This window comes from Rousettus aegyptiacus, unplaced genomic scaffold (assembly GCF_014176215.1).
Source record: "Rousettus aegyptiacus isolate mRouAeg1 unplaced genomic scaffold, mRouAeg1.p scaffold_m13_p_6, whole genome shotgun sequence".
In the NCBI taxonomy this organism is placed as follows: Eukaryota; Metazoa; Chordata; class Mammalia; order Chiroptera; family Pteropodidae; genus Rousettus; species Rousettus aegyptiacus.
Window position 1 is genome coordinate 9,191,349 of NW_023416309.1, and position 27,436 is coordinate 9,218,784.

A 27,436-nucleotide genomic window follows, 5' to 3' on the forward strand; every position below is an offset into this window, starting at 1 on the left:
GTCGGGAAAGTTATTTTGATGTGCTCCCATCCCCCCCCCCCCCCCCCCGCCGCCTCCCCTCCCACCCCAAGACTGCAGGAGTAAGATAACTCAATGCTCTGTTCCATCATTCAGCATAGCACCTGAATGACTGACAGATGGTCAAGTGCAGTGGGAGATTCAGGATTCATACAAGGACGAACCAGACCCAGCCCTCCAGGAGCTCATAGGCAGTCAGGAAGGACTATTCACGCCAAATACCACATTAAGAGTTGCGGGGAAGGAGAGGAGTCTGCATTGAGTGGGTTCTGGATGGCAAGCTCTGGTGGAGGCTATGGGGGAACAGAATGGACCTGCCCAAGGTCACACAGCAAGTATGGGGCAGCAGCAGGGTTGAGACCCCAAGATCCCAGAGTAACATGTCATCTTGCGCCTTGCAGTCAGCTGTGGGGCTCCTGCATCTGTGCTTTTTTTTAAGGACACATGGTCTCAGATGCCTCCACGATACTGAGCTGTTAAATGAGTGGCTCTGGTCCTCTCCTCTCTATTAACTTTTTTTAAAAAAAAAAAAAAAAAAGAAGAAAGAAAGAAAGAAATCCAGGCATTGTTCCTGACTGCAGCTGGTGCCAACTAGAATCCCGCCTAACAGAATGGAGCCGAGAGCCGGGCCGCCCAGGGGCCTGGCTGCTGACACAGGGCCTTTCTATTTTGCTTTCCACTGGGGGCCCAGGCTGACACTGTAGCCCCTTCATGGGTACCCTCTCCACCTGCCTCCCAGGCCCCAGTTATGAGCCTCCCACTGCCCTCACCCCCTCTGCAAAAATCAGACACCCCTTTGGAAGGCTATAGGAGTACCACTCCCCGCTGCTTTCCTTTCTCATTGACCCACACAGCCTGCGATGAACTAGGCCTCCTTCCCTGCCGCCTGCCCCTCACCATCCCAGGAGGGGCCTTCGGATGCCTGTGAGAGTGGCAGAAATCCTGACTCCATGGAATCATTTGGAACACTAGTTTGATTTCAGGACATATCAGGAATTTCCACTCCACCCTCACCTGACTTGGCAGGTACCAGTCCAAGCTCACCCATTAAGGTAGTTTGTGATGATGAACCCTGGAGATCAGGGACGGGCAATGAACAGTTCTGCAGAGACAGAGGAATGACTTAAAATCACTGGTTCACCTGCTCTTTCTGATCCAAGGACTTAGTCTTCGGAGGAAAAGCGTTCCCCAAACTCTCCCTGGCTATCTTTATTTCATCCTCCCCTCCCTGTCCCTTTAGAATCTTTGCACCCCCTGCTAGTCAGGCCCAGATTACCCCCAAACAACAGCCCTAAGAGAGCAACAGCCTGACCACCATCCGGTGTCCACTAGAACACCTGGGCTTGTCCCTGCCATCAAAGCCAGCTTTCTGAGCTCCCCACCTCCTCCTATGGATACAGCCCTTTAGAGCTTATAAAAAGAACTTTGTGTCTCACCTGAGTGCCACAGCAGCCTCAAGAGGCAGACAGAGATTACACAACCCACTTTACAGAGGAATAAACTGAGAATTCCAGTGGTTTGGCCAAGGTCATACAGAAAAATGCAGAGTTGGTATTTGAACCGTGGTCTCTTGATTTTGTGTCACTACGTGGAGTGGGGGACCCAAGTGGTAATGGTCTCAGAGGATGGCATTTCCAGCTCTCCAGCTGCTGCCAGGAGACAGAATCCCAGACACATTGATTCCTTCAACAAATGTTTATTGAATACCTGTAATGTGCCAGGCACGAAACTAGGCACTTGGGATCCAAAAGTGAAGAAAACAGATGTGGTTCATGCTGTCACAGAACTTATATTCTGGTGGAAGAGACAGATACCAAACTGTGCAGGAAAATTGCCCTATCCACACCAGCCCAGCTCAAATGTGCACCAGAAGGAGCCCTGGCTGGGAGGCTGGAGACAGGTTCCAGTTCTAATGTTGCTCCTAATGCTGTGTGTGATGTCGATAGAGGTTTTCCACCTGTGAAATTTGCAAGCATGTGGTCCTCACACGTTTTCTCAGGTCTCTGCCCTACTCCCAGCCTGTGAGTCAAGTGGTTAATGATTTCCTGAATGATTACCCTGGTTAATTTTTTTCTTAAGCCTGACATTTCATAGGCTCTCAGAGCCAGAAAGGGGCTCCTGAAGTCATCTAATCTGAGCCCCTCACTAAAGTAGAACTCCTGGGCCTCATTCTTCCCAAGAGGTGAGTGTGTCTACTTGGAAATGGGTGCTTGCTCCCTCATAGAGTAGATACTGCCCCGTGGTGTGCCAGTAAATGTTTAACATCTGGCTCTCCAGAGTGAAGGAAAACCTGATTTGTAGCATTTGCCTGGTTCCACGGTGTAAATTTCCAGCTGTCATCCTAACATCAACTGCTCACACAATTCCTGAAAATTTAACAATCAGCTCTGTGAGCCAGTGCGAGGAGACTCTAACATTCCACTGCCCCAACCCTGGAGAAGTCCCGTCCAGCTTTACTTGGTAATTTCTTCCTGGTATTGAGCAAAACATCTAATTTTCAGTACCTCCAGCCTGAAAGACTTACCTACTTCTCTGGGTTGTTATTGAACAAGGGGGACCCTCGGCCCCATGAAGCCCTTCAGAGAATTGGAGAAATCGACCCTGTCTTCCTGTGAGAGAGGAAGTTCCTGGGCCAGGTGGGGAGAAGGTATGTCCACTCTTCCTTCTTCCCTCCTCAACCTACTTCTTTTTCACATGTATTTCTAGGTCCTCTATGACACATCAGAGACTGTGCTGGCTAGGTACTGTGGACACAGTGAACCCCGTCTTTGCTCTCACTGGCCCCTCCAACTGGAAAGTCTCCCCACTTGGCCTGTCTACCTTTGAGGCAGCACTCAATCGTCACCCACTCTCAGAAGCCTGTCCTGACCTCTAAACCCTCCCCTCTGGAAACAGACAAAGCCCCGCCCTCCCAGAGCCTTTATCATCCCTGCTTGGCACTTATCACTTTCTACCTTGGATCACAGCTATTTGTGTACAAAGCTTATCTCACTGCCAGACTGAGAGGCTGCACGGGCTTGTTGAAAGAGCGTGGACTTTGGAGCCACACAACTTGGCCCCAAATCCAGCCTTGCCATTTAGAACTGTGGGCCCTCAGGGGACTCACACCACCTTTTGGAGCCTCAGTTTTCTTATCTGTAAAGTGGGGCTGGTGATAACTACCTTTATGGTGGTTTGACCATGAAATTAGATTATAAATGTAAACCCCTTTCCTGTTCCTGTCTTGACTCCCATCTGTTTGGGGACAAAGATTGTGTCCAGTGCCTTTTTACATTCTCCTGGTGATAACAATAACTATAAATGTTAACAATGGCAAACACTCTTACAGCAATTACTATGTGCAGGTTATTGATCTAAGAACTTATGTATATTAATTCATTCTAACAACAACCTTGTGGCAATGGACCTATGATTATTCTCGTTGATAGATGAACCATCTGAGGCAAAAAGAGGTTAGATAACAAGCTCAAGTGAGTGGGAAAGCTGAGAATTGAATCCAGAAAAATCTGCTCCAGAGCCTTAGCTGTTGAACACTATGTTATCCGGCCACAATACAGGGGTTTATGAAGCAGTGTGGGTATGTGAGTGCCCAAGTTGCACCCCAGCCTGTGGACATCCTTGCCCAGACTTGTGGGGTGGGGTGGGGATATACAGACAAGCTCCTGGTCTGACCCCTAGGACTTTCCAAAAGTAAATAGTTCTGAAGAGAGAGTGTGTCTTTAGGTCCCTTGGGAATGAGATTGCTAATGGACAAAGCAATCAAAGAAGGCTTCGTAGAAGAGGTGCCATTTGCAATAGGCCTTAATAGATAAAGAGGATTTAGACAAGGATGGACAAGCTAGAGAACACCAGAAACAAAAGTGTAGATGTGGGAGAGGTACATTAGGGGTTCATTTAGGTGTCAGGCTAGACATTTTTGAGTTCTGGCGGGTGTGTGGAGCAGAGACAGTGACTGTGTGGAGGGGTGTGTTTGTTGCCGAAACCTGTGATTCAGGACCGGCTAAGGAAACTGTTTGAGGGACTTTGAAAGCCAATGCTGACTCTGAAGAGCTGAGAGCCAGTTGGGCTGCCCTAGGGGCCAGACTGGCATTTTGCTTCTCTACAAATTACTCTGAGACTACAACATCTTGGGTGCCTGAATCCAGCTCTGTCTCTTGGTCACATACCTCCATGTCTCTGCAGTTTCCCCATCTACAGAATGGGCATGAAGAATGGACCTTGCCAGCCAGTTGAAGGATGAAACAGGGCTGGTGAGGGAATGTGCCTGACACTCCTGGGGCAGGAGGTGGGTGAGAGGTACATGTGGAAGGGGAATGGGAAGCTGGAAAGGGAGGGGTGGGAGGAGCCCCACATAGAGGCCAGTGAGCGCCAAGCCTGCCCAAGTTGGCTCAGGATGTGTCTTGTGATTCTCCGGACACCACATGCTCCATTTTCCTGGCACTGCCAAAGGCTGCCCAGCTCTGCTGGCTTAAAAGCAATCTTTCTCTCAGGCTTCTGCAAGGACAGCTCCTGGCAGGCTCTAAGTTCACCCTGCTCAGCCAGCCAACCCGGTTCAGCCCTGCCATGCCCCCTCCAGGTAGCACTAATTGTACTAAGGAATCCTTTGAGAACATTCATTGTGTGCCAAGCCTTGTTTTAAGTGATCCCTTATATTAACTAATTTAATCTTCACAACTACACTGTGGTTAACCTTGTCTCAAATAAGGAAACTGAGGCACAAAACAATTAAGCCAGGTAACCCTACTGGCAATTCCATGGTGGGAAAGGTGAAGCCCGTGGAGCCTGGAAGCAGGGCCTGCAAGATGGTCATCTGTTTTCCTGTGGGAAATATTACAATTCTGAGCCCTCTCACACTTTTCTCTATTTCATAGTTCTCAGGCAGCTCCCCTGTCTGCACATGTGCTCAAATGTCCGCACTTGGACCCAAATGTCTGTACACTTCACACCACTGTCACACAGACACTCATGCATGAGGCTGACAACCATAGATTCACAGACACATACACGTATGTGTGCAGACACTGTTTCTGACCTGCTGCATGCATACGTGGGCCTCAGATACACACACTCATAAACCAGGCACCCACGTGGCCCACAGCCAGACTGAAAGATACACATGTGAGTGTCCCCCATCCCTCATACTCTTGTAGATCTCCCTATGCGTGCACGTGTGCGTGTGTGCGCGCACACACACACACAGACACACACAAGCTCCTGTGTCCTTGAAATGACACTGTAAGATCTGTGAACTCACATTGCATGCCCTTTGCCCCATGTCCAGACTCCAGACTCTGTAAACATTTCTCTGGCCAAGGCATCTTCATTCTTGTCCCGTCAAGCCAAAGGCTCCAGAATGTGTGCACAGTGCATCTGCTTTTTACTGCAAGTCCCACCCAAATCATTGCCCCTGCTCTGCCTCCTGTAGGAACTGGGCCTCAGGAGTGTGGTAAAGCCTTGGGGGGGGGGGGGGTGGATGTTTACTCTTCCCCCAACTCCCTGGGCTGAGGAAGGAACAGCAGGAAGAGGAGAGTGAATTAATCCTGGCCTCCCCTCCTCCAGGCTCTCTGTGATGCTAATTTTCTCTGCCTTTGATCCATGCTCACCTAGTCCAGGCCCCAAACTCTGAGCTGGAGCAGGCACTGGGCCTGCTCTCGAGATTAGGGCTGCCTGGGGTGAGGCCAGCACATCCCCCCATGGGTCAGGTTGGGGTTTCTTCCCTAGGGAGGGGTCTTGAGGATTAGAGCTCTGGTTACTGGCCCTGGCATTTGCAACGTGCTGTCCTTTGCCAGGGCTTTCTCTCCAAGGGGGCCCTAGGGTTCCCATTTTATACAGGAGCAGCGTGAGGCCCAGGGGTTAAAGGATTCCAGAGGCTTCAGGGCCAGTGAGTGATGGGGTAGAGACTGGAGCAAAACCTTCTATCCTTCGGTCCCACCCTGTTTCCTCTGAGCATCTTTGTTCCAGTGATTTTTAAAAACTATTTACAGGGTAATCACTGCATGCCAGGGACTGTGTCTAAAAGGGTGTCATTTCATTCAGTCCTCACAGCAGTTCTGTTATGGTCCCACTTTACAGGCAGGGAAACTGCTCCATTTAACTTGTGCTACTAGTGGTCAAACTCAGGACACAAGCCAACCAGAGTCCCTCACAGCCTATACAGGAAGTTGGCTGAGTATTCATCTCTACTTTCCTAGCTACACCTGGGCGTGTCTGGAAATGACTGGAATCTTCTGTGAACTCAGTGAAGCTGGGACGAGTACAGCCCCTACACTGCCCCAAAGCATGGGAATGGGACACCTGTGAAGACACCAAGCTCGGGTAACCATGTAGAGGCATCTCTGCCAACCCAGCCTCAGGACAGCCCTGTAAACTTGGGCATAAACACAATTAAAACTTTTATTACATTGTATTTTATACATATAAAAGACTGTTTGTAAGCTATGAAACATTAAAATGAACGTTCATGCTCACTGTACTTCAGAACTAGAGTATTATAGGCACCAGGACACTGTGCCTCTCCTGGCCCCCTGCTTCCCAGAGGGAACCACTACCCAGAGTTTGTTCATTACTCCCTTCCTTTTTTTAACGAATAGGTTTAGCTCACATGTGGGATCCCTGGGCTAAGTGCACTTCCGAGATATGAATTATCTGCTGCATTCCCAGAGGGGTGCTTTGAGGAGTAATTTGCGCTCCCTTTCCTCCAGGGGCTGTCTTTTGTGCGAGTAACAATGCTCTGGGGTTCTTTGCAGTGAGTGTGGTGTCCTGTTTTGCCTTCTCACTCCAGACAGTGCTTTGCAAAGGACACTTCTTCCCAGTGCATCCAGCAAAAGCAGGATGGGAGTCCCAGCAGCTCAGCATTCCCTGAACATGGCATGCCCCTCTGCTTTTGCGTAAGCTGTTCCCTCCATCCAGAATGCCCTTCCCATCTAGTCTAGTCGGGAAACTCAGCCCCTTTTTCTAGGTCAAGCTCCAAGCTTTCATTTTGGGGGAGGCTTTCCCTGTGACCTCTTCCCCTCACCCCAAGCAGAGTTAGATGTGTCCTTCTCTGTTCTAGAAGCCACCAAAAGCAGCCTTTATTTCCAGATCCCAGGCATAGCTGGGAGTTAGACTCTGGCAGATGCTTCCAGAGTGACCAAGGCAGAATCTGGGTGAAGGTAATAGCAGAAGGACAGCCCTGTGGAACCCCATGGTCTTAGCCAGTTTGCTCCAAGGCCTGTCTAGATGGGGTTTGGGAGCAAGGCTGGGATTATACTGCCTGGGGTTTGGGGCTGCTGCTTACTCATCTGCTATGTTGATGCGTGTGTGCAAGACGTGTGTATAGGTCAGTGGCTTTGCCAGCAGGTAGGTATGGTCACAAGAGTGCACACGTTTATGCATGTGCTTACACATGCATGTGCACACATGTGGTCCCAAGTCCACAGGCCCTGAAGAGCATGCAGGGGCACTTCCTTCTCCTGCTTTCAACTCCCCCTCCTGCACAAGCCTGTCTCCTCTCTGACCCCGACACAGTACACATTTATGGAGTGCCTGCTGTGTGCAAAACCTGAGAGGCTGGCTAGAGCAGTGTCAAGGGCAACTGACCTCTGAAGGGACAGGAGTAACAGAAGGTTCATATACCGTCTTTCTGGGCTACTCTCCCCCATGCGCTAGCCCTGAAAGCCAGAGAAAGCCAGAGAAGCTGTGCTTCTCTTACAAGGCCTCTGGGGTCCAGGGGCCAGAGAGGGGCACCAGTGGAGACAGGAGGATGAGACCAGAAGTTCTGTCACCAGTGCTCAGTTTTTGGTTCCAGGTGCCAGATGGTGCAGGGTCTGCCAGAAACCCCTACTTCGGAGGGAAGCCTGGCCTTAGGAGAGGCCACCGAAAATCTTCCTTCTCACTCTCCTTTCTCCTGATGGAAATCTCATTTTTGGTGACATTTTCCTGAGCATCCGTGTAGGAGGGTGCCATAGCTGTTAGCAGCAGCGGGGATTAAAGGTAGTTCCAAGCTGAGTCAGACAGGACAATGTAGGATAGTATCAAATCTGTGGACTGGTGACTGGCCACCCCTCATTCTAACACTCTCTTACGCACGCACGCACGCACACACACACACACACACACACACATGCACGTGCACAAATAAGTACACACATATATATATCCATGTTTGCACATCTTGAGAGTTGGTAGAAGTTGCCTAAGGTCACACACAGCCAATGCTGGCCCTCTGCCTTCCAGCCCTGGTTTGTTTCCTTAACTTAGGCTGCCCTAAAAGGGGCCGTATGGCTTCCAGCTTTCCTGCTTGCCTCCATCTGAGACTGATGGAGGCTGATGGAGATGGTCTTAGCAGTAATTGGCTGCTCCTTCTGGAGTACCACTAGCCTACTCTTCAGGTGGAAGGGTGATGTAGGTTTGCTAGCGTGCATATGGGGGACAGGGGAAGTGAAAATCCCTGTCGTTCTGTCCCCAACACCCAAATGCAACCTAGAAAACCTTGACTCAGGCTTATCTCCTGTGAAGAGGGTGGCACTGTGATTTGGAAATCAGTCTTTGGCCCGGACTCCGATGACCCTGGGGAAATCCAGGATTCATCACTTCTAGCTGTGGGGTTATGGGCAGGTTGCTTCACCTTGCTGCAGCTCAGTCCAGAACCTGTACTGACAGGATGAAAACACTCACTGTGCAGTGTTCAAAGACAGTGGCCCAGGCCGGTGCCCAGAAGATGGCAGTTGGGGTGGTCATGGCTTTTTCTTGTAAGTGCCCATGGAAAACCAAGCCAAATTGTGTCTAGACCACCTTATTCATAGAACTTGGGCCTGCCTTGGGGTCCCAGCAGAGCCGAGCTCCAGTCCTGGCCCTGCCTTAACCAGCTAGGTGACCTTGGGTGTGTCACTGGCCCCCCTCTGGCTTCAGCATCCTCAGCCCCGAAGCATCCCAGTTTGGGGGTCGCATGGGGCTAGAATGCCCAATCAGACAGGAAAGGCCTTGTAGACTACATGGTGTGTTTTCTTTGGGGATGCTGGAGGGAGAATGCGTGATCATCGCCGCTCAGTGGGACCCCATCCTTCTGCACCCAGACCTAGTGTTCTGGCCTCTAGCTGGGCTGAGAGCTGCATGCCCTCCACAGAGGGGACAGCAGGGTTCACTTAGGGATCCTCTGTAAGCCCTGCCTCTGCCTGCCACAAGCCCTGGGATGCCAGGTTGGAGAGCTCTCCCTCAGGGAGTCTAAGGCCCCTTTGAAGCTGGGAAGTTCCTACTGGAGGGGCAAAGGCAGCCTGGATTCAAAGCATCTCTCCTGGCCCTTAATTACCCTTCTTCACCCATAGGTGGAATTTTCACTCAAAGAGCTGAAGAAAGGCTCCGCGATGCCGCAGGTCTGGGTTTCCCTGCTGCTTTGTGTGGCAGCCGCCAGCGCGGCAGTGGCACATAGCTGAGCGTTCTGATTTTAATGATTTCCTGAATTCATTCCATTTCCTACCTCGGGGAAAGGAGGAGAGGTGATCCTCTTGAAAATTCACATAATTGCTTTTATTTGATTTTTATTAAAATGCATTCAGGAATAATGTGATTGCCCCCTTTATTACATTGTTCATCAATCTGGCATGGGGAATCAGCCTGGAAAAGGCAGTGGGAGCAAGAGTCCAGTACGGACTGGGCGGTGGGCTGGGCCCTGCACTGGCCGAGTTGTGCTGGGGGAGCCGCAGACCCAACTGCTCCCATGTGTGATGGCGGGGGAATGACGCTGCTGGAGGAACGTGGCACTGAGTGGATGCTGTGAACGTGCTCTAGAGGTCCTCCCCACCCCAGCCTGCTCCTCCTCTGTGCCTCTTTTCCTACCTCTGTATCCTCAGAGGCTGAGAGCATGGTAGTCTGTCCTCCTAATTTTCCTCGAAACACCCTTCCCTCTACTCCCCCAGTTGCCTGCACCTTGATTGTGGCCTCCTTGCAGGTCTTGCTGTCTCCAGGTTCAGGGGACGCAGTCCAACTTCCCACCGCCCACCTAACCATGCCATTGTCCTGCTCAGAAACCTTGGTGGCTCTCAAAGATCCCTTTCCTTTGGTACCTTTGCATACAGTAGAAAGGTCCCCAGACCCCTTGTCAGACCTGGTTCTAATCCTTTTTATGCTTTATGCAGTGGGATGCTAGGCAAGTCACTGCCTCTCTGTGTCTCAGTTTATTGATCAGGGCAATGGAACACCAAGACCTTCTGGGCAGGGTCATTGAGAATATAGAGTGAACAGGCAATTACAGGTATGTGTGACCCATTTGGCATGTATATGTGTACATGAAATCATGTGACTCAGCCTAAGTGAGAACCGGGAGGGACTCAGCAAATGCCTGGGGAGAGAGGAAGAGCAAACCCAGCTCTAGCCTCCATTGAGGTGGCCACAGTAACAGTGACAGCCCCTGCAGCCCCCTCCTCTTCTTCCAGCAGAGTTTTCTGGGCGGGACTGAACCTGAACTTTCAGGCCAGCAGCTAAGAACGAGGCTGAGAGTTTTACTTGCTTCTCACTGTCCTTCTGGTGGGGCTGGGGGAGATGTTGGTTTTCAGAGGAAGGTCAGAAATACATTTGCTAGGCTTTCTGGAAGCCCTCACCCTCCTAAGCATGCCACATGCTCCAGACCCATCGAGGCATGTTTTATTGTTCTCTTTTCGCAGACAAGGAAACTGAGGTTCAGAGAGGGTGAGTGACTTATTCAGGGCAGTCCAACTAGGCTGTGTGAGGTCTCTTGGGCATAAGAAATTAGGATGGGCTGGTGACCCTGTACCACACCTGAAGCTGTTGATGAGATGCTTTGAAGGGATGGGGTTTGGCAGGTGGCCAGTGCCAGGAAGAGCTGCCCTGTGCCCTGGGGTTTGGGTGGGGGCCCGTGGATGTCAGAGCAGGCCCTCTCTACCATCCTCTAGCCAGTCTCCAGCTGGTCTCTAGCTGGTCTCTCTAGGGCGGTCTGCCTTGCTGGGGTAGGCTGCACAGGAAGTCTGAGAACATGGGAAATACAGTGGGGTGTGGGGCGTGGCCATTCACTTTCAGAGCCCCCTTGGGGGCTTTCGATTTCTGTGAAAAGCCCATCTTCACTTTAGAAAAAACAGACAAACCTTTGTTGTGGTTTTCTTTTTTATGTTTGTTTTGATGCAAATCATTTGGCAGTGGATGCAGCTGCGGGAATTCAGACATTGGAGGCAGTAGATTTAGATTCAACTGTGGGGCTCTTGAGGGCCAGTCCGGTTCCCGCCATGTGGCTGTATGCTCAGTTTGAGGCTGGGCGCACTGCTTACTCCACTGTTAGGCCTCCCAGGCTTTGCTTATGCTATTACCCCACTGGAATACCCCACACTGCTCTTCTCTGCTTGTAAGACTCCTCCCGTGAGGCCCATGCCACGCCAAGCCTCCCCGCATCTGCTCCCACTCTGGTTCCTGGTACCTGCCCACTCTGCCTGTCTGTCTCAGGGGTTACCTGGGTTCTTGGGGCAGGTTCGTGTCTTTTTAGTCAGGCTGTAAGTCTATCCAGGAGGACAGGCCCTGTCCTTAATCATGGAGAGGGCCTGCAGGGAGCCAAGTAAGGCCTCTGGAGTCTCATCAGAGGAAATTCCAGCCCAGAGGGGTAAAGGGTGACCTGGCAGTTTCCCCAGGAGTGAAGAGTTTCCTGGGGTACAGACTTTCAGTGTCAAATTGGGACCGTCTGGATCACTCTAGCTAAAGCCACTTACCCAGTGGTCCACAGCAAGCTTGGATTCTGAACTTGCCAATTCCCAGGCCAGCACCATGTCCTGATGCCATTGCCACAGACAGTCAGCACTTTCTTTTGGGGGAGGGGGACACTAAGGCTAACTGGCTCAGAGACTGGATCAAGGCCATGGGTAAGTGGGCTGCAGAGATAGACAAAGGGACCAATAACCTGTGAGCCTCTGGCTGGTTTCCAAATTCATGGAAATGGCCTGACCAAGGTGGGGAGCCTCGCTGAGCAGTAGAACACTGTGGCCCGAGTTCCTGGCAGGGCTGGGTGCCACCCCCCACGGCCACCTGAGACCAGCCCCCGAGCTCGGGGGTGGCAGGGGTCTCGCCGCAGAGAGGATGAGCATCCCTGGTGCCCCACACCCCAGCCTCACAGACATCAGAGCTCCCTTATCAGATCTCCGTTTCTCCCCTCCTCTCTGCAGCATCTGCTTGGCCTCCGCCTCTGCCTCCTCCCCAGTAGCCCTTTCCTCTCTGAAGGCTTTTCCCGTCACCAGCACAGGCAGCATGCAGAAATGTTGGTTTCTGTTGCTGTTGCTTTAAAAAAAGTTTCCTTTTGGTGAGGGGTTTTGTGAGAGGTTGTTTACTGGGCCTGCACAGCCCCACTGTGGGCTGCAGTTGGGGGTGGGGTGTGGATTTGGGGCTGGCAGGGACTGCACCCACACCTCTGAACCTCTGGATCCTTTGCCAAGTTGAGGAGTATGGATAAACACCTGCTGTGTGCCCGGCTCTGGGCTGTGCTTGGCAGCACCCACTGTCCATGCACTCTGCCCTGGGAACTGTGAGGTCAGGGGGTTTATTATCCATTTCCCCCAAGAGGCACAGAGGCTCAGCGAAGGTGGCTGGATTCATGGTCTGGGCTCTGTTCATGGCATTGTGCTGCCTTCAGAGTTTCTCATTCAATCTCCTTCTTCCTTACCTGCCATTTTTTTACCCATAGAGGGCCAGGCTCTCCCCAGCCAAGGGACACAGGTTCCTGAAGTTTCTGTCCTAGGCTCTTGACCCCTCTGTGGATAGGTGTGGACTCTATCCAAGTCACCAACATTGGATTCGAATTTCAAGTCCTACTATGTGACCTCTGGCAAGTCACTTAGCCTCTTAGAGCATCAGATGGCTAAGTTGTCAAATGGGGGATTTGGAGAAGTCCTAGAGAGAGCTAGTGGACTCTAAAGGCTGCCAGGCAGTGTCTAGAGCCTCTGTCTGGTTAACGAGGGCCTTGGGAAGTTTCAATTGTCAGCTAGGAAACCGACTGAATTGACGGGGAGCTGACGAAGGTGAGTGAGCAAGGGAAAGCCATGCAAAATCAGGTTCCAGAAGGATCATGTAGGCAGCAGAATGGAGGAGGACTACAAGGGAGAGGTGAAAGCTGGGAGGCTGTTGAAGGGGGCTTTGATTTACTTTTCAGAAAAATAAGGTGTTCCACCCCACACCAGGAGCAAGACTCATGAAAGCCAGACCATCATGGAACACCAGGATCCTACCCAGGAAAGGCTCCCTGCTCTTGGCCTCCTCCCAGCTTCAGCTATCATGCCCCATGAGATGAGGGATTGAGGTTTTAAGGGGTCCTGAACCGCAGCCCACCCCAGGAGCCAGGGGAGAGACAGAGGGTGTCCTCCTCTTCATGGCAGTCCCACTGTCCCTGAGAGGTGTTGCTAACCCAGGCCCATCTGAGAACTGTGGCTTCCATTTCTCACTGACCCCCATCCACTGGGTTTCCTAACACTCTTGTTTCAAGCCTTCCAACACCACCCAGCTCTTGAAATCAGTCCTCCAACCACTCACCTGATGGGTGAGAAAGCGGGGCTGTCTGCATTTCCCCCACCCCCACCTCTAGCCTCTCCCACATCTGGGACCGGAGCGGGAAGCTCATGGGGCATCTCCTTCTGTGAAGGAAGCACCTTTTTTTGTAAAGCGAATAATTCCCCTGATGTGTCTCTCCGTGAGTATCACAGACATTCTTACAGATGAATAATCCTCTGCCATCTGTGTTGGGTTTCCCTGGGGATAATCCACAATTTAGAGAATCAGTGGAGAACAGGACACCTGAGGAAACAATTGCTCCCTTTCTCTTGAAATTTGTCGGGTGGAGGGTATGGAGAGTGAGACCACCTTTGTTGCAGTCCGATCCAGCTGCTATAACAGAGTATCACAGATTGAATGCTTCTAACAACAAACATTGATTTTTCACAGTTCTGGAGGCTGGAAATCCAAGATTAAGACTCTAGCAGATTCAGTGTCTGGTGAGGACAGCCATCTTCTTGCTATGTCCTGACATAATGGAAGGAATATGGGAACTCTCCGTGGTCTCGTTTATAAGAGCTCTAATCCCATTCATGAAGCCTCCACCCTCATGATCTAATTAGCTCCCAGAAGCTCCACCTCCTAATACCATCACATTAAGGGTTAGGATTTAACATGAATTTTGGAAAGACATAAACATTCAGACTACAGCAACCTTGCTCTCCCAAATGTTCTTTAATGGCAGGACCCTTAGGTCCTGAGGCTCATAGCCCCTCTGTGGCCATTGTACCCATTTCCCAGATAGGCAAACTAAGGCTGGGGTGAATGCCCAGCTTCCTTGCTCGTATTTAGAGGCTGACTCCCTGGGCTTTTGATCAAGAGTAAAAGTCTTTCTCTGCCAGCTTCAAACGCAGTCCTGCCCCACTGCTCCCAATTAGTTCTAATTTTAACTTTCACCAGGACCCACATCACCTATGAGGCTGGCAAACAGACACCCAGGAATGCTCCCGCCTTGCCCTCTCTCCTGGTGGTGGAGGCAGGGAGGGCATGCTCACTGGATGCCTTGTCACTGTGCTTTGCTGTGTGACCTTTCCTTACCCTCTCTGATCCTCTCCTATATCACCTGCACTGCCTGCTTTGTGGTACTGCAGGGATCAATGGATATGGATACAGGGGACTAGAAGCCCTTTCTATGGACCAGCACCAGGCAGCACCTTCTGTATGCTGTCATTTTGTCTTCACAGCAGCCCAGTCATCAGAAGCAGAGTGGCTTCACAGTCCCACTGACAATCCACCCACTGTCTGAGGGGGTTCTATGCAGAAGGTGTCTACAGATATTATGCCAGTTATTCCCCTGTCGACCAGGCCTTTGTGTTCTATTTTTCTGAGGGGAGCAGAAACTGCTCCGAGTCTAGGGCTCTCTCTCATAATCTCAGATAAGATGGAGGGGTGAGGACTGGGCAGGAGGCAGGGGGACAGGGAGGACTCTCAAGGCTGGGAGTGGAGGAGGGAGGAGCAGACTGGGAAGGGAGGCAGATAAAAGAGGCCCTGGCCTGGGTGTGTAACTGGGCTTCAGCATGTCTGGGAGGCCAGTTCACACCTGCTCTAGCCTCATGCCCAGCAGAGCGGGGGACCTCAGAATTTCAGGGGGCACACAGTCTCTAAGCATGAGGGCCTCTGCAGTGGCCAAGACAGAGTGGAGGATGCTTCCTGCCCTAATTCCTGGATACCGTGGAACCTCCCCATTTCTGAGACTTAGGAGAGACAGCTGGATGATGACAGAGATGGAATGGTCAGAATTTAGTCTCTTGAAAGAAAAGTTCAGAATGTGGTATTTCTTGCAGCTATAAAGTTTGATATAGCATCATGCCCTAGTAATAGTACTGTTAGCTCCATTGGACAGATGAGAAAACTGAGGCTCAGAGAGTTTATGATTATCCAAAGACATTTTTATTAGAACTTGTAGGTCAGAGACCAGAACCTTGGTTTATTGATATCGAAGCGTCTGTAGCTTTTTGCCTTATCTATGCCTCCTTGTCCAGCAAGACAACCTCACTTGGGGGAGAGATGGAACAACTAAGGCCCAGCTGGGCAAGTGACACGCAAAGTGAGAGAAGACTCCACATCTGTGCTCTGAGACACCAGTTTGACCTCCTCTTGGTCCAAGCTGTCCATGGCCCATCCACCTTTCCTCCTTCTTCATCAGGGCCACCCATGCCAGTCCTTCAGGCCCCCTGCTCAGTGTAGAGAAGTTCTGACCTCCTCATCAGCTTCCTATAGCCCTCCGCCCAGCTGCAGAGCCTGCCCTGAACCTACTGAAGCCATGTTTTAATCCCTGAGGTGGCAGCAGGCATAGCCCTGGCCCAGCCCAGGCCCTGCTATGGGTTTCTCTTCCCATGGGGTCTGGGCCTGGGGAGTGACCCCAACAGCTGTGTGAGACCCAGTGGGTGAGCTCAAGTTTGGTGTCAGGAGATCTAGGGTTAAGTATGGGTTATGTAAGTAATTATATGGCCTTGGATAGTCAACTGGGCCTCAGTTCTCTCATCCTGCAGTCATTATGATCCTAGCAGGTGGGCAGGCATGGAACAAGGAGAAACCTCTGTTCTTCTACTTACAAGCCATGTGACCTCAGGCTTGAGCTCCTCAGTTTCTCTCTGAATGAAATGAGAATAATGAAGCCTGTTCCTTCAGCTCTTAAGGAAACTAACATTTGCCGAACACCTCTAGGGCTGACCCTGTGTTAGATGCTTCCTGAAGCATTTTCTTCCATGGCCCCCTGAGCTGAGAATAAAATGTTTTATTTTTAGTCTTTCACATGGTATCTCTTTGTAGCCCTTTCTGGCCTGGGACTCTAAGGGTGCAGTCACAAATGGCTTCACAATGGAAGAGATGGCACCTGGTCTGAGCCTGGAAGGATAGGGCGACAGCCCTTGTCTGTAGGCAGGAAGTGTCAGTATCTCAGTTTCTGGGAGCATCTGCTCCATTTCAGTTTTCCTGGGACGCCCACAGGCAGGAGTTTCAGCTCCACTTAGGCAGGCCACCATGATCAGTAACCAGACTCCTGGTGTTCTGAGCCTTCCTCAGGCAACTCAGTGTTTGGGGAGAGGGGTACTTCAGTTTTATTTATTAAAATGCAATGTTATATAAAGAGTAAGAATAGTCGACATTTCTTAAGCACTTAGCACACCGAGCTGAGCACTTTACTTCTTTTAGTTCATTCAATCCTCAACCGCCTAGTGAGAGAGGCTCAATGTGATGTCTACCTCATGGGAAAGGGAGACACGGAGTAACCATCTCCAGACCTCACAGCCAGCATGAGGTGAAGACATGGTTTGCAGCTTGGCTGTCTGACTGAAGTCCTGGAGCTGGGTGGGACTACTGAAACTATTAACACGACAGCTACAACAATTGCTAACATTTGTAGTGTATTCTGGGCAAGCGCTGTACAAGAACCACCTCATTTACTCCCTACAACAAACTTACAAGGAGGCAAGATTTTAATCTCTGCAGAGAAAGAAACTGAGACAAGTTGAAGAATTTGGTCAAGATCATGAGCCAGGGTTGGAATCTAGGCAGTCTGACTTTAAAGTATGTAAGAGATTAATATGAGTAAATCTTTTGGCACATGGAAGATGGTATACAATTGGTGCTCAATAAATAATTGCTAAATTGAACAAAAATGAAAAAAAAAAACATAAAAGAATCAGTTTTTTTTAGGTCCTGTGGTTCCAGCCTTGCCAGCTTCACAGGCTGCCTCTGTTAAGGCAGAAAGAAAAAGCAGCCCTAGCGACCTCCTGAGAACAGCTTGGAATGGCGCTCAAACCCTTCAGGGGGTCCCCTGTAGCCTCCAGCCAGATCCTACCATTTTCTCCTCCCAACACTCCATTTCTTTTTTCCTTTCAATCATTCCTTTTTTGAGAAGGTCAATTTTATTGAGGAATAATTTACAAAATGCACACTTCTTTTTATGATTTAACCGTATAGCTCAATGAGTTTGGACAGATGTAGACAATGGTATAAATATTGCTGCACTTAAGATATAGCACATTTCCACTGTTCTGCAAAATTTCTTTTTTGCCCATTCCCAGTCAATCTCTCTCCCTGCTCCCATTCAGAATAACCATTGATTTGATTTCTATTGCTATCGATTAGTTTTGTGTGTTCTAGAACTTCCTATAAATAGGATTCAGCATATGTATTATTTTGTGTATATCCATTCATACTGCACCTTATATTGGTAGTTTGGCCCTTTTCCTTGCTGAGTAGTATTCCAGTGAACAGGCATATCACTATTTTTCTGTTCACCAGTTGATATTCATTTGGGTTGTTTCCAGTGTTAAGATTTTTCTGATTGAAGCTGCTATGAACACACATATGCAAATCTGGATAAACATGTTTTCATTTCTCTTGGGTCAGTGCTTGAAAGTGAAATTGTTGGGCTGTATGGTAGGTATATATTTTACTTTAAAAGAAGCTGCCAAACTCTTTCCCAAAGTTGTTGCACCATTTTGGCCCCTAGTAGTGCATGAAAATTCTACTTGTTCTGTATTCATGACAACATTTGGTATTGTCAGTCTTTTTTTTTTTTTTTAGCTATTCTGGTGAGTATGTAATGGTATCTCTTTGTTGTTTTAAATTGTAATTCCATGGTGACTAATAATGTTGAAGGTGTTGTATATCTTTTTATGGGCATATATCATCTTTGTTAAAACATCTATTTGAAGCTTTTGCCCAATTTTACTGAGTCGCTTGTCTTCTTATTAAATTATAAGAATTTTTCAAATCTGAATACAGATTATTTCTCAAATATCTGTTTTGAAAACATTTTCCTATAGTCTGTGGCTTCCCTTTTCACTTTCTTCATGACATCTTTTGAAGAGAAAAGTCCAATTGATAAGTTAGTGCTTTTTTTGACTTGTTTTTGAGGATCAACGAAGTTACAAAGATTTTCTCATGTTTTCTTTTAGATATTTTATAATTTTAGATTTTTATGTTTAGATGTATGGCCCATGTTGAGTATATTTTTGTGAATAGTGTGGAGTTAAGGTCCACAATGGTATCCTTTTATTTTATTTACCACAATTGTTACTGTTTTCTATTGTTTCCCTTGTTCTTTGTTCTAATTTTTGTTTTCCATTCTTTCCCCCACCTTTTGTGGTTTTAATCAAGCATTTCATATGATTCCATTTTTTCTCCTTTCTTAGCATATCAATTATACTTTTTAAAAACCAATTTTAGTGGTTGTCCTAGAGTTTGCAATATACGTTTACAACTTATCCATTTCTTTATGTAGATCTGAGTTTCTGATCTATATAATTTTTCTTCTTTTTGAAGAACTTCTTTTACTATTCCTTGCAAGGCGGGTCTACTGGCAACAAACTCCTTCAATTTTTGTTTGTCTCGGAAAGTCTTTATTCTCCTTTGCTTTTAAAGGATAATTTGGCAGGACACAGAATTCTAGGTTGGTGATTTTTTTCTCTTTCAACACTTTAAACATTTTACTTCACTATCTTCTTGCTTGAATGTTTTCTGAGACGTCTAGTGTAATTTTTATTCTTACTCTCCATGTGTAAGGGTTGTTCCCCACCCTTACCATAACTTCTTTCAATACTTTGTATCTCTGACGTTTTGCCCTTTGAACATGATGTGCCAGGTGTAGCTTTTTGGCATTTATCCTACTTTGGTATTCTCTGAGCTTCCTGAAATATGTGGTTTGATGCCTGATTTTTGGAAAATTTCAGTCATTATTGCTTCAAATTTTTGAAAATTTTCAGTCACTGTTTCTTCTGTTCCTTTCTTTTTTTCTTCTTATTTTGGCATTCCCATTGAATGTATATTATACTTTTTTTTGTAGTTGTCTTATAGTTCTTGGATATTCTGGGGTTTTTAAAAGCCTTTTTCTTTTTACTTTTCAGTTTTGGAGGTTTCTATTGCGATATCCCCAAGATTAGAGATTCTTTATTCAGCTGGTTCCAGTCTGCTAATGAATCCACTAGAGATATTCTTCATTTCTGTCATAGTGCTTCTGATTTCTTTTTTAGAATTTCCATTTCTCTGCTTATTTTACTTATCTGTTCTTGCATGTCAATCACTTTTTCTATTAGAGCCCTTAGCATATTTAATCATAGTTGTTTTAAATTTCTGATCTGATAATTCCAATATTTCTGCCATATTTGAGTCTGGTTCTAATCATTGCTTTGTCTCTTCAAACTTCCCCCTGCCCCCTACACCCACCCCAATAGCACACCCTTGTTTTTATGACTTGTAATTTTTTTTCCATTGAAAGCCAGGCTTGATGTACTAGATAAAAGGAACATAGGACTGGTTCCCACAGAGGTTTCTGTTCATGCATTTCGGCTGCAGTAAGTTGCGATTCTCTGTATATGTCTTATTTGTCTGTCTGTCTCTCCAATTTTAGAGTCAGTGGTTTGCCCCATGACCTCAATTCTCTGACAGGTCTAAGAAGAGTTGTTTGTTTTCAGTTGGTTTAGCTTATTTCCTTCTTATAAGGATGAGAGTAATGCCAGGCTAGAAACTGGAAGTCTAATATATTTTCGTTTGAACACATTTTCTTACAAATATAATCCTTTGTCCACTGAATAACCTTGTCACCATTGTAAAAACATCAATTGATCACAGGTGAGTGGGACTATTTTTAAATTTTATTATGTTCCATTTATCCATATGTTTTGTCTTATACCAATACCACACTCTATTAATCATTGTAACTGTATAGTAAGTCTTAAAAGCAAGTAATGTAAGTCTTCTAAATTTGTTCTTCTTTTTCAAATTTGTTTTGGGTATTATAGGTCCTCTTCATTTTCAAATAATTTTTAGAACCAGCCTGTCAATTTCTATTTTTTAAAAAAATCTGTTCTAATTTTTCACTGGTTTGTAGTTTTCTTGTAAAATTTTTGTCTGGTGTTGGTATCAGGGTAATGCTGACCTTATGAAAAGGTTGTGAAGTGTTCTATCCTCTTCTATATTTTGAAAGAGCTTGTGTTTGATTGGTCTTATTTTTATTTAAATGTTTGATAAAAGTCTCTATGAAGTTATATGGGCCTAGAATTCCTTTATGGGAAGATTTTATGAAGTACATTTCTGTAATAAATATCAAACTATTCATGATTTCTGTTTCTTCTTTTGTTAATTTTGGTAATTTTCAAGAAATTTAGTTATTTCATTTAAGTTGCCAAAGTTATTGTCTCAAAGTTGTTTATAATATTCTTTTATTATCTTTTTAACATCTGTAAGATCTGTAGTGATAAACCCCTGCCGATTTCTGGTATCAATCATTTATGTTTTATTTATTTCTTTTTCTCAGTCAATTTAGCTAAAGTTTTGTTGATTTTTATTGATCTTTTCAAAAGCATAAGCTATTTGTTTTATTGAGTTTCTTTAGTGTATATTAATTTTCTAGTTCACTGATTTTTGCTCTTTATTATTTCTTTTCTTTTATTTACTTTGGTTTTAATTTCGTCTTTTCCCCTCAAACTTCCTTAGGTGAATCCATGGTGTATTGAGAGTCCTCAAGACCATTCCCAGGTGCAGCGATTTTCTAGAGAGACTTTCAGATATAGTCACGCTCATGGCTAAGAGTATAGAATTAGAAGACAAGGAGATTGAAATAGTTATTATAAAATATTTCACAGTACAAGAGATACACAGCAAACTTGCATAGGGAAAAGGCACATGACGTGAATTATGAAGGAAACCAGGCACAAGCTCCCAAGAGTCTGATCACAGTGGAGCTACACAGGATGCACTCAGTTCCCCCAGCTAGAAATTGTGACAACACATGTGAAATGTTCATTAGAAACTCAGTGCCCAGGGTTTTCACTGGGGCGGGGGGGCTTGTCATAGGCACCTTCTGCCTGGCACATACCAACATTCAGGCTACCAGAAAGAAAGTGGTGTTCAGCATAAACCATATTATTTACATAAACAGTTTAGGTATCGTAAGCCACTTTTATCAAGAAATTATGGGAAATCTTCTGAAATGTACATTCCCAGATGTCAGTTAAGGGTCAACCTTGTAAGCAGGTCTTTCTAAGGATAAGTCTCAGGCTAACTCTGTTAACTGTTTTCTACACAGATGTTTAAATCTTTCATTTTGTCTAATATAAGCATTTAAAGCTATATATTTCCCTCCAACCACTCTTTTAGCTGCATCCTACACATATCAACATATTGTGTTTTTATTTTTGCATTCAGTTTAAAATATTTTCTAATTTCCACTGTGATTTCTGTTGTCTCATTTTCAACTTTACAGATACCTTTATCTGCAGTGTCTAAGCTGCTATTAATTCCTTCCTGTATTGTATTTTTTAGCTTTAGAAGTTCTGTTTGTTTCTTTTTTATGGTTTTCGTTTATCTCTTCACTATATTTTCTTTTAAATTCTTGAATTTTTTATAATAACTGTTTCGATTTCTTTGTCTTCTAATGCCATAATTTCTATCATCTAGATCTGTTTCTATTGAATTATTTTTCTTCTAGTTGTGGGATCCATTTTTCTGCTTATCTAGGAGTTTTTGTTCGGATTCTGGACATTGTGATGTTCCACTGCTGAGTGTTTGTATTTTGTTGTTTTCTTTAAAGAGTATTAAATATATCGCTTTGATGGGCAAATAGTTAGCCTGTGGATGAAGTCGCTCCTTTTGAGGCTCATTTTCAAGCTTTATTAAGTTGATGAATGAGGCCCCTCTACTCTGACTGTTTGAAACTCAAAGTCTCTCCTCTCTGTGTGAGCTCTGGTAGTTGTTAAACTCATAGCTCCCTGGTAGCAATTTTTTTCTCTGATAGTTGGCCTTTGGCTGGCCCCATCAAGTCTCATCCTAGACACAGACAGTTTATAATTCTAAGGCCCAAGAGGACCCTTATGCAGATTTCTGGAGCTTTCGCTGCCTATCTCCCTCCTCTCTGGTATTCTGCCCACAACTTCCAGCAGCCTCAGCCTCCTTGTGCTCCAATCTCTGTCTCATTAGCTCAGTGAGGCTACTGTGCTCCACGTGGATTCTCTCTCTTTGTTCAGTGGCCTGGAATATGTCTCCCATAAGAAAACTGAGACAATCATATGCTTACCTCATCTGTTTCCTTTCTCTCAAGAATCATCGACCTGTGCTTCTATGTTAAAATAGGGGGGGTAGGGTGGGGAAGTGGGTGGAGCTTGGGGACAAGAGGAGTGAGGGTTGAGTGCGCGAGAGAGGGAGTTGTCTGATGATGGCGGAGGGATATGAGTAGGGAGTGAGAATGACGTGATCTGTACTGCATTCAATTCCTGACACTTCCTCACGTCCCTCCCTCAACCTTTCTTTTTCTTTATTTTTCTTTCTTTCTTTCTTTCTTTCTTTCTTTCTTTCTTTCTTTCTTCCTCTTTCTGTGATAGGACTAGTTTGATTTCCAGTTACTCTGTCATGGCTAGAAGAGAACATCATTGGCTCTCAGTCTAATGTTCATGATGACTAGAAGTTCACCAGGAAGATGTATAGAGGAGAGTTTCTTAAAAGAAGGGGCTGCATAGGGGAAAGTTGTGAGTCTGAGACAAGTTTGGGGATGGTGTATGTGGTGTGTGTGAGGGGAGGGTTAGAGGTGAGCAGAAGAATAGGCAGGAATATATTTGCAAAGGACCTTGAATGACAGTCTAGGAGTTTGCACATTATCCTAAAGGTCTTGAGGAGGCTAAAACTAGTAATTATTATAATTATAATAATATGTAACTAATTTATTTTCATGTGTCAGGCAGGCATGACTCTAAGCTCTTTCTATGGAACATCTCATTTATGGAGCTCATGAGCTCCTCCAGCCAGCTCATGAAAAACTCCAATGTTGTTAGGAATTGCCATGTGCCATGTGTTTATCTAAGCACTTTACATGATGAGCTCATTTAATCTTCACAATAACACTATGTGGTAGGGTTTATATGCCTATTCTACAGATCAGGGAACTGAGGCAAAGAGAGGGTAAATGACTTATGGTTACACACAGGACAAGTAGCAATTAGGGGTGATTTTCTTTTTTTCCAGAATATTCTTTTAACATTATTATAATAATATTCTTACGGTGAAAAAGAGCTGCATTTGGGCCATCCGTTACCTGTAGACACTATGAAAGTTAGTGCATGTGTCACCAGGACCGGTGGATATGGCATTGCCTGGCAATCAAGTGGTACCTACGATGGTTTAAAATCATATCCTCAAATTCTTTGACACTCTTCCCATTAAAAGGTGGACTATAATTTCCTCCCCCTTCAATATGAGCCAGCTTTAGTGACTCACTTCTAATGAATAGAATGTGGCAGAAATGACGCTGAGTGACTTTTGGTGCTAGTGTTAAAAAGACAACTCTTCTACTAGACTCATTCTCTTGTGACATGTGCTTTGGGAGTCTTGATCTATTTTCTGTCTCTATAGTTTTGCATTTTTTAGAATGTCATATAAATGGAATCATCCAGTGTGTAGTCTGTTGTCTGGCTTCTTTAACTTAGCATATTGCTTTGGAGATTCATTCCTGTTGCTGTGTGTATCTGTAGTTTGGTCCTTTTTATTTCTGAGGTGTTTTGTTAGTCCACACATTTGATATTCATTTGTCTGTCCCAGGTCTGGGTGTGCAAAGGATGCTCAATAAGTGTGTGTTGAGCAGCTAAGCTGGTGAATGGAGGGTGGAACTGGAGACTCTTCTGCAAATCTGTTAAAGCCACACTTTGACAGGTGTTGGAAGAGGCAAGGTGATGATGTTTTCTTAAGACTCATTTGTCATTCATTAATTCACAAATATTTATTGAGTATCTACTTTGTGACAACTATTGTATTAAGTAATAATCAATAATTCCTGCCCCCTCTAGAGTTGACTGTTGAGCTGAGAAGAGAAGTAATTCACCAAGCTGTTAAGATCAAAGGAGATAAGTGCTGAGAGCAAAGAAAAGCAGGACAAGGTGGGAAAAGGGGGCGGGTATGTCAAGAGTAGGAGATGGGGAGGGGAGGGCAAGCATGGGTGGGTGGGGCAGACAAGACTTCCCCAGGGAAGCTGAGGCCTGAAATGGTATTTGCTGGACCCGGGAAGAGGGAAGGTGTGCCTGGCAGCAAAAACATGTGTGAGCACACAGCAGGTTGGAGGAACAAGCTGGTGTGACTATGGGGATTGGTCAGATTTGTGGTTGGCAAGATCATTCTAGGACAGATGAGGAGGGCTCGTGTGTCGCATTGATGAGTTTGGCTTTTATTCTAAAGACAGTGGGGATCCACTGAAAGACTTTAATTTGCAAAGTGATATAATTATGGTCTCTCTACTTCGGAGTGGAGGGAAGATGTGTAAATACAGATAGGAAGACCAGTGGAGGATGTTATAAGTATCCCAAGTAAGGGATGGTGGAGACAAGGGAAATGATTGTAGACCTAAAAAATGTTGACTTGCCAGGATCTGGTGACCGATTTTATGTGGGGCGGGGGCAGAATGAAATAAGACTAGATCCCAGATTTGGGACTTTGGCATCTGAATAGATGGTAGTGCCAATTCCTGGAAAAGGAGCATGTAAGAAGGGGAAAAGAGGTATAGAGACAGTGAATAAATGTGGGAATTGTTGAGGTTAAAGTATCTTCAGGATGTCCAAATGGGAAGTCCAGGAGGCATTTGGATATCTTGGACTGCAGAGGGAATCTTGGGAGGACATATAGATTTAGGGGGCATTGGCACAGACAAGGCAGTGGATGGGCTTGCCTGGAAATGAGTGAAGAGTATGGAGGGCCAACATCTCAAGACAGATACCTGAGCAACATCAGGATTTAAAAAGATGGAAAAGAGGTGTACACGTGAGACTGAAGGATGGCAGGGACAATAGAGTTGCAGACCAACGAGTGTGTGAGGCTGAGGGGGAGCATGTTGAAAGGAGAGGTAGTAGGCACCAGGAGGCATGCTACCTGAGCAAGGGTCAAGACAGATGAACTACAGGGCTCAAGAACAGCCAGCACCTGGTGGCCATGAGATGACTCCTTTGGAAAGGTAGGACGAGTGAGAGCCATAGTGCTGGCTGATGAGGAGTGGGTGGTGGGGACAAAAGGGACGATGGCTGGGGCCCAGTTTCCTGCCTTGCAATTTGGTTGTGAATGGGGAGAGTGAGCTATGGCTGGAGCTAGAGGGGACATGGCATCAAGGGAGGATTTCTGATGAGAGAAGCTTGGATGTGTTTAAGTGCTGATGCAAATCAGCCATAGAGAGGGGTGTCCTGGTAATCTGTTGTTGTGTAATGAACCACCCAAAATTTAATTCTTTAAAGCAACCATTCATTGTCTCTCACAATTCTTAGATTGACTGGCTCAGCTGGTTCACATGTGGTTGCATGACCTGTAGGTTTGACAAGAACATCAGGATGATCCATCGCATGGCTGGCAGCTAGGGCTGCCCATCAGCTGGGGCTGTTGACCAGAACTTCTCTGTTTGTCTCCATGTATCTTTTCCATCTTGATTGGGCTTCTCACAGCACAACAGCTGCATTCCAAGAGAGAGTATTTCAAATACCCACTCCAAAGCAGAAGCTGCAGATATCTTAAGATTCAGTCTTTCAAGGTATACAGTGTTGCTTCCACCACACTTTATAAGTTAAGGTAAGTTACAGTCCACCCCCATTCAACAGTGGGGGAAAAGGCTCCATCCCTTGATGGGAGGAGTTGCTAAGAATTTGAGCAATCTTTAATGAAACATGGGAGAAATCATAAGATGATAATTGATGAAGCCATGGAGAAAATGGTAAGACTTGGGGCCCAGGGCACATATAGTACGTTTGGCTTGAGAGAGAGAAGAAGACTTTGGATTGGGGCTGCAGGAAGATAGGGTCATCTTATATTTTATCAAGAAGATCTGAGCATATTAACCAACCATAACGTTCTGGATTGTATGAAGTTTTCCCTCCGTTTGTAGAATAAGTAGTAAGTTGAGAGAGGCACTAAAGACAATACATTGGGTGCTAATATGTGCCCTTAATCAATTTTCTCAATAGCTCTCTGAGGTCAATTGAGGTCAATATTATAATGTCCATTTTACAGATAAAGCAACTAAGGCTCAGCAAATCCCTCTCTCTCTCTCTCTCCCCCCCCCCACCCCCGAATATGTTGATAGCACATAAAAGATATTTGCTTTCTCCTGAGGAAAATGTAGTTGTCATAACAGCTCCTTAGAAGAGGGAACCCATAATGGACATAGAGTGAAATTCTCATCCCAGGAGAGGTAAGTAGGGAGTGGGGCACTAGCTCAGGCTCTGGCAGCCCAAGGAACTATTAGGTTGGAATGGAGCCTAAGACTGTGAGATCCAAGCCCCTCGGGATGAGAGGACAGGGAGGAAGGAGATGCTTGGCTGCAGAAACCATGGGCTGGTGACCACCATTCCTATCATCCTAATCATGCACTTGTGATATTAATAAAAATAATTTATATCATGTGACTGCTTTTTAACTAGCTGCTTTCAAGACTTAAGACTGGGATTATAAAAGGCATGCATTTATAAATTATTAGCCCAGAGCTCATAAGCACATATACTTTGGGGAACACTTTGGTAGCACTTTAAATTAATTTATTGTCATTCATTCCAGCTGTCTGTGATGTAAACCTTGAGCTATAAATTTGTACCATCATCTGACACACCATTAACTAAGGTGCTGCCTGAGCCAGAGCACATAATAAAACATTCAAATACAATTTCTGTAGGGACACAGCTCTCCCTCTCCTTCTTATCCTCCCCTCTCCTCTACTTGACTCTCTTATCTTCTTCCCCTTCCTTCCCCTTCCTTCCCCTTCCCTCCCCTCCCCTCCACTTCCCTCCGCTCTTCCCTCCCCTTTCCACCCTTCTCCTATTAATGACGAGCAACATGGAGAGAAGGCAGGTGTTTCAGAGTTGTGTTGGTAAAGGAATCAGGTAAGACCCACTTTGCCGCATGGCAATCTTTGGAGCTCAGGAGGTTTCATCCCATTGTACAGAAG

The 27,436-nt window shown here is 46.3% G+C and overlaps 1 protein-coding gene across 7 annotated transcripts in view; it reads left to right on the forward strand.

Annotated features, from left to right (window-relative positions):
- Positions 1 to 56: 56 nt before the first annotated feature.
- The window catches only part of LOC107520811, a 109,929-nt gene continuing 82,549 nt past the window's right edge, over positions 57 to 27,436 (forward strand). For 2 of the 7 annotated variants that reach the window (XR_001599420.2, XM_016164998.2), the window contains exons 1-2: positions 57 to 2,478; positions 2,571 to 2,665. Coding sequence is in view for 1 of the 7 variants with exons in the window: in XM_016164998.2 (XP_016020484.2) it covers positions 2,273 to 2,478; positions 2,571 to 2,665 (301 nt within the window). In the remaining 6 variants the exon portion in view is untranslated. Of the gene's footprint in view, positions 2,666 to 4,200; positions 4,304 to 6,209; positions 6,491 to 27,436 lie in introns of those variants that run through there. The other 5 variants (XR_001599424.2, XR_001599425.2, XR_001599426.2 and 2 more) reach the window with 5 other exon arrangements.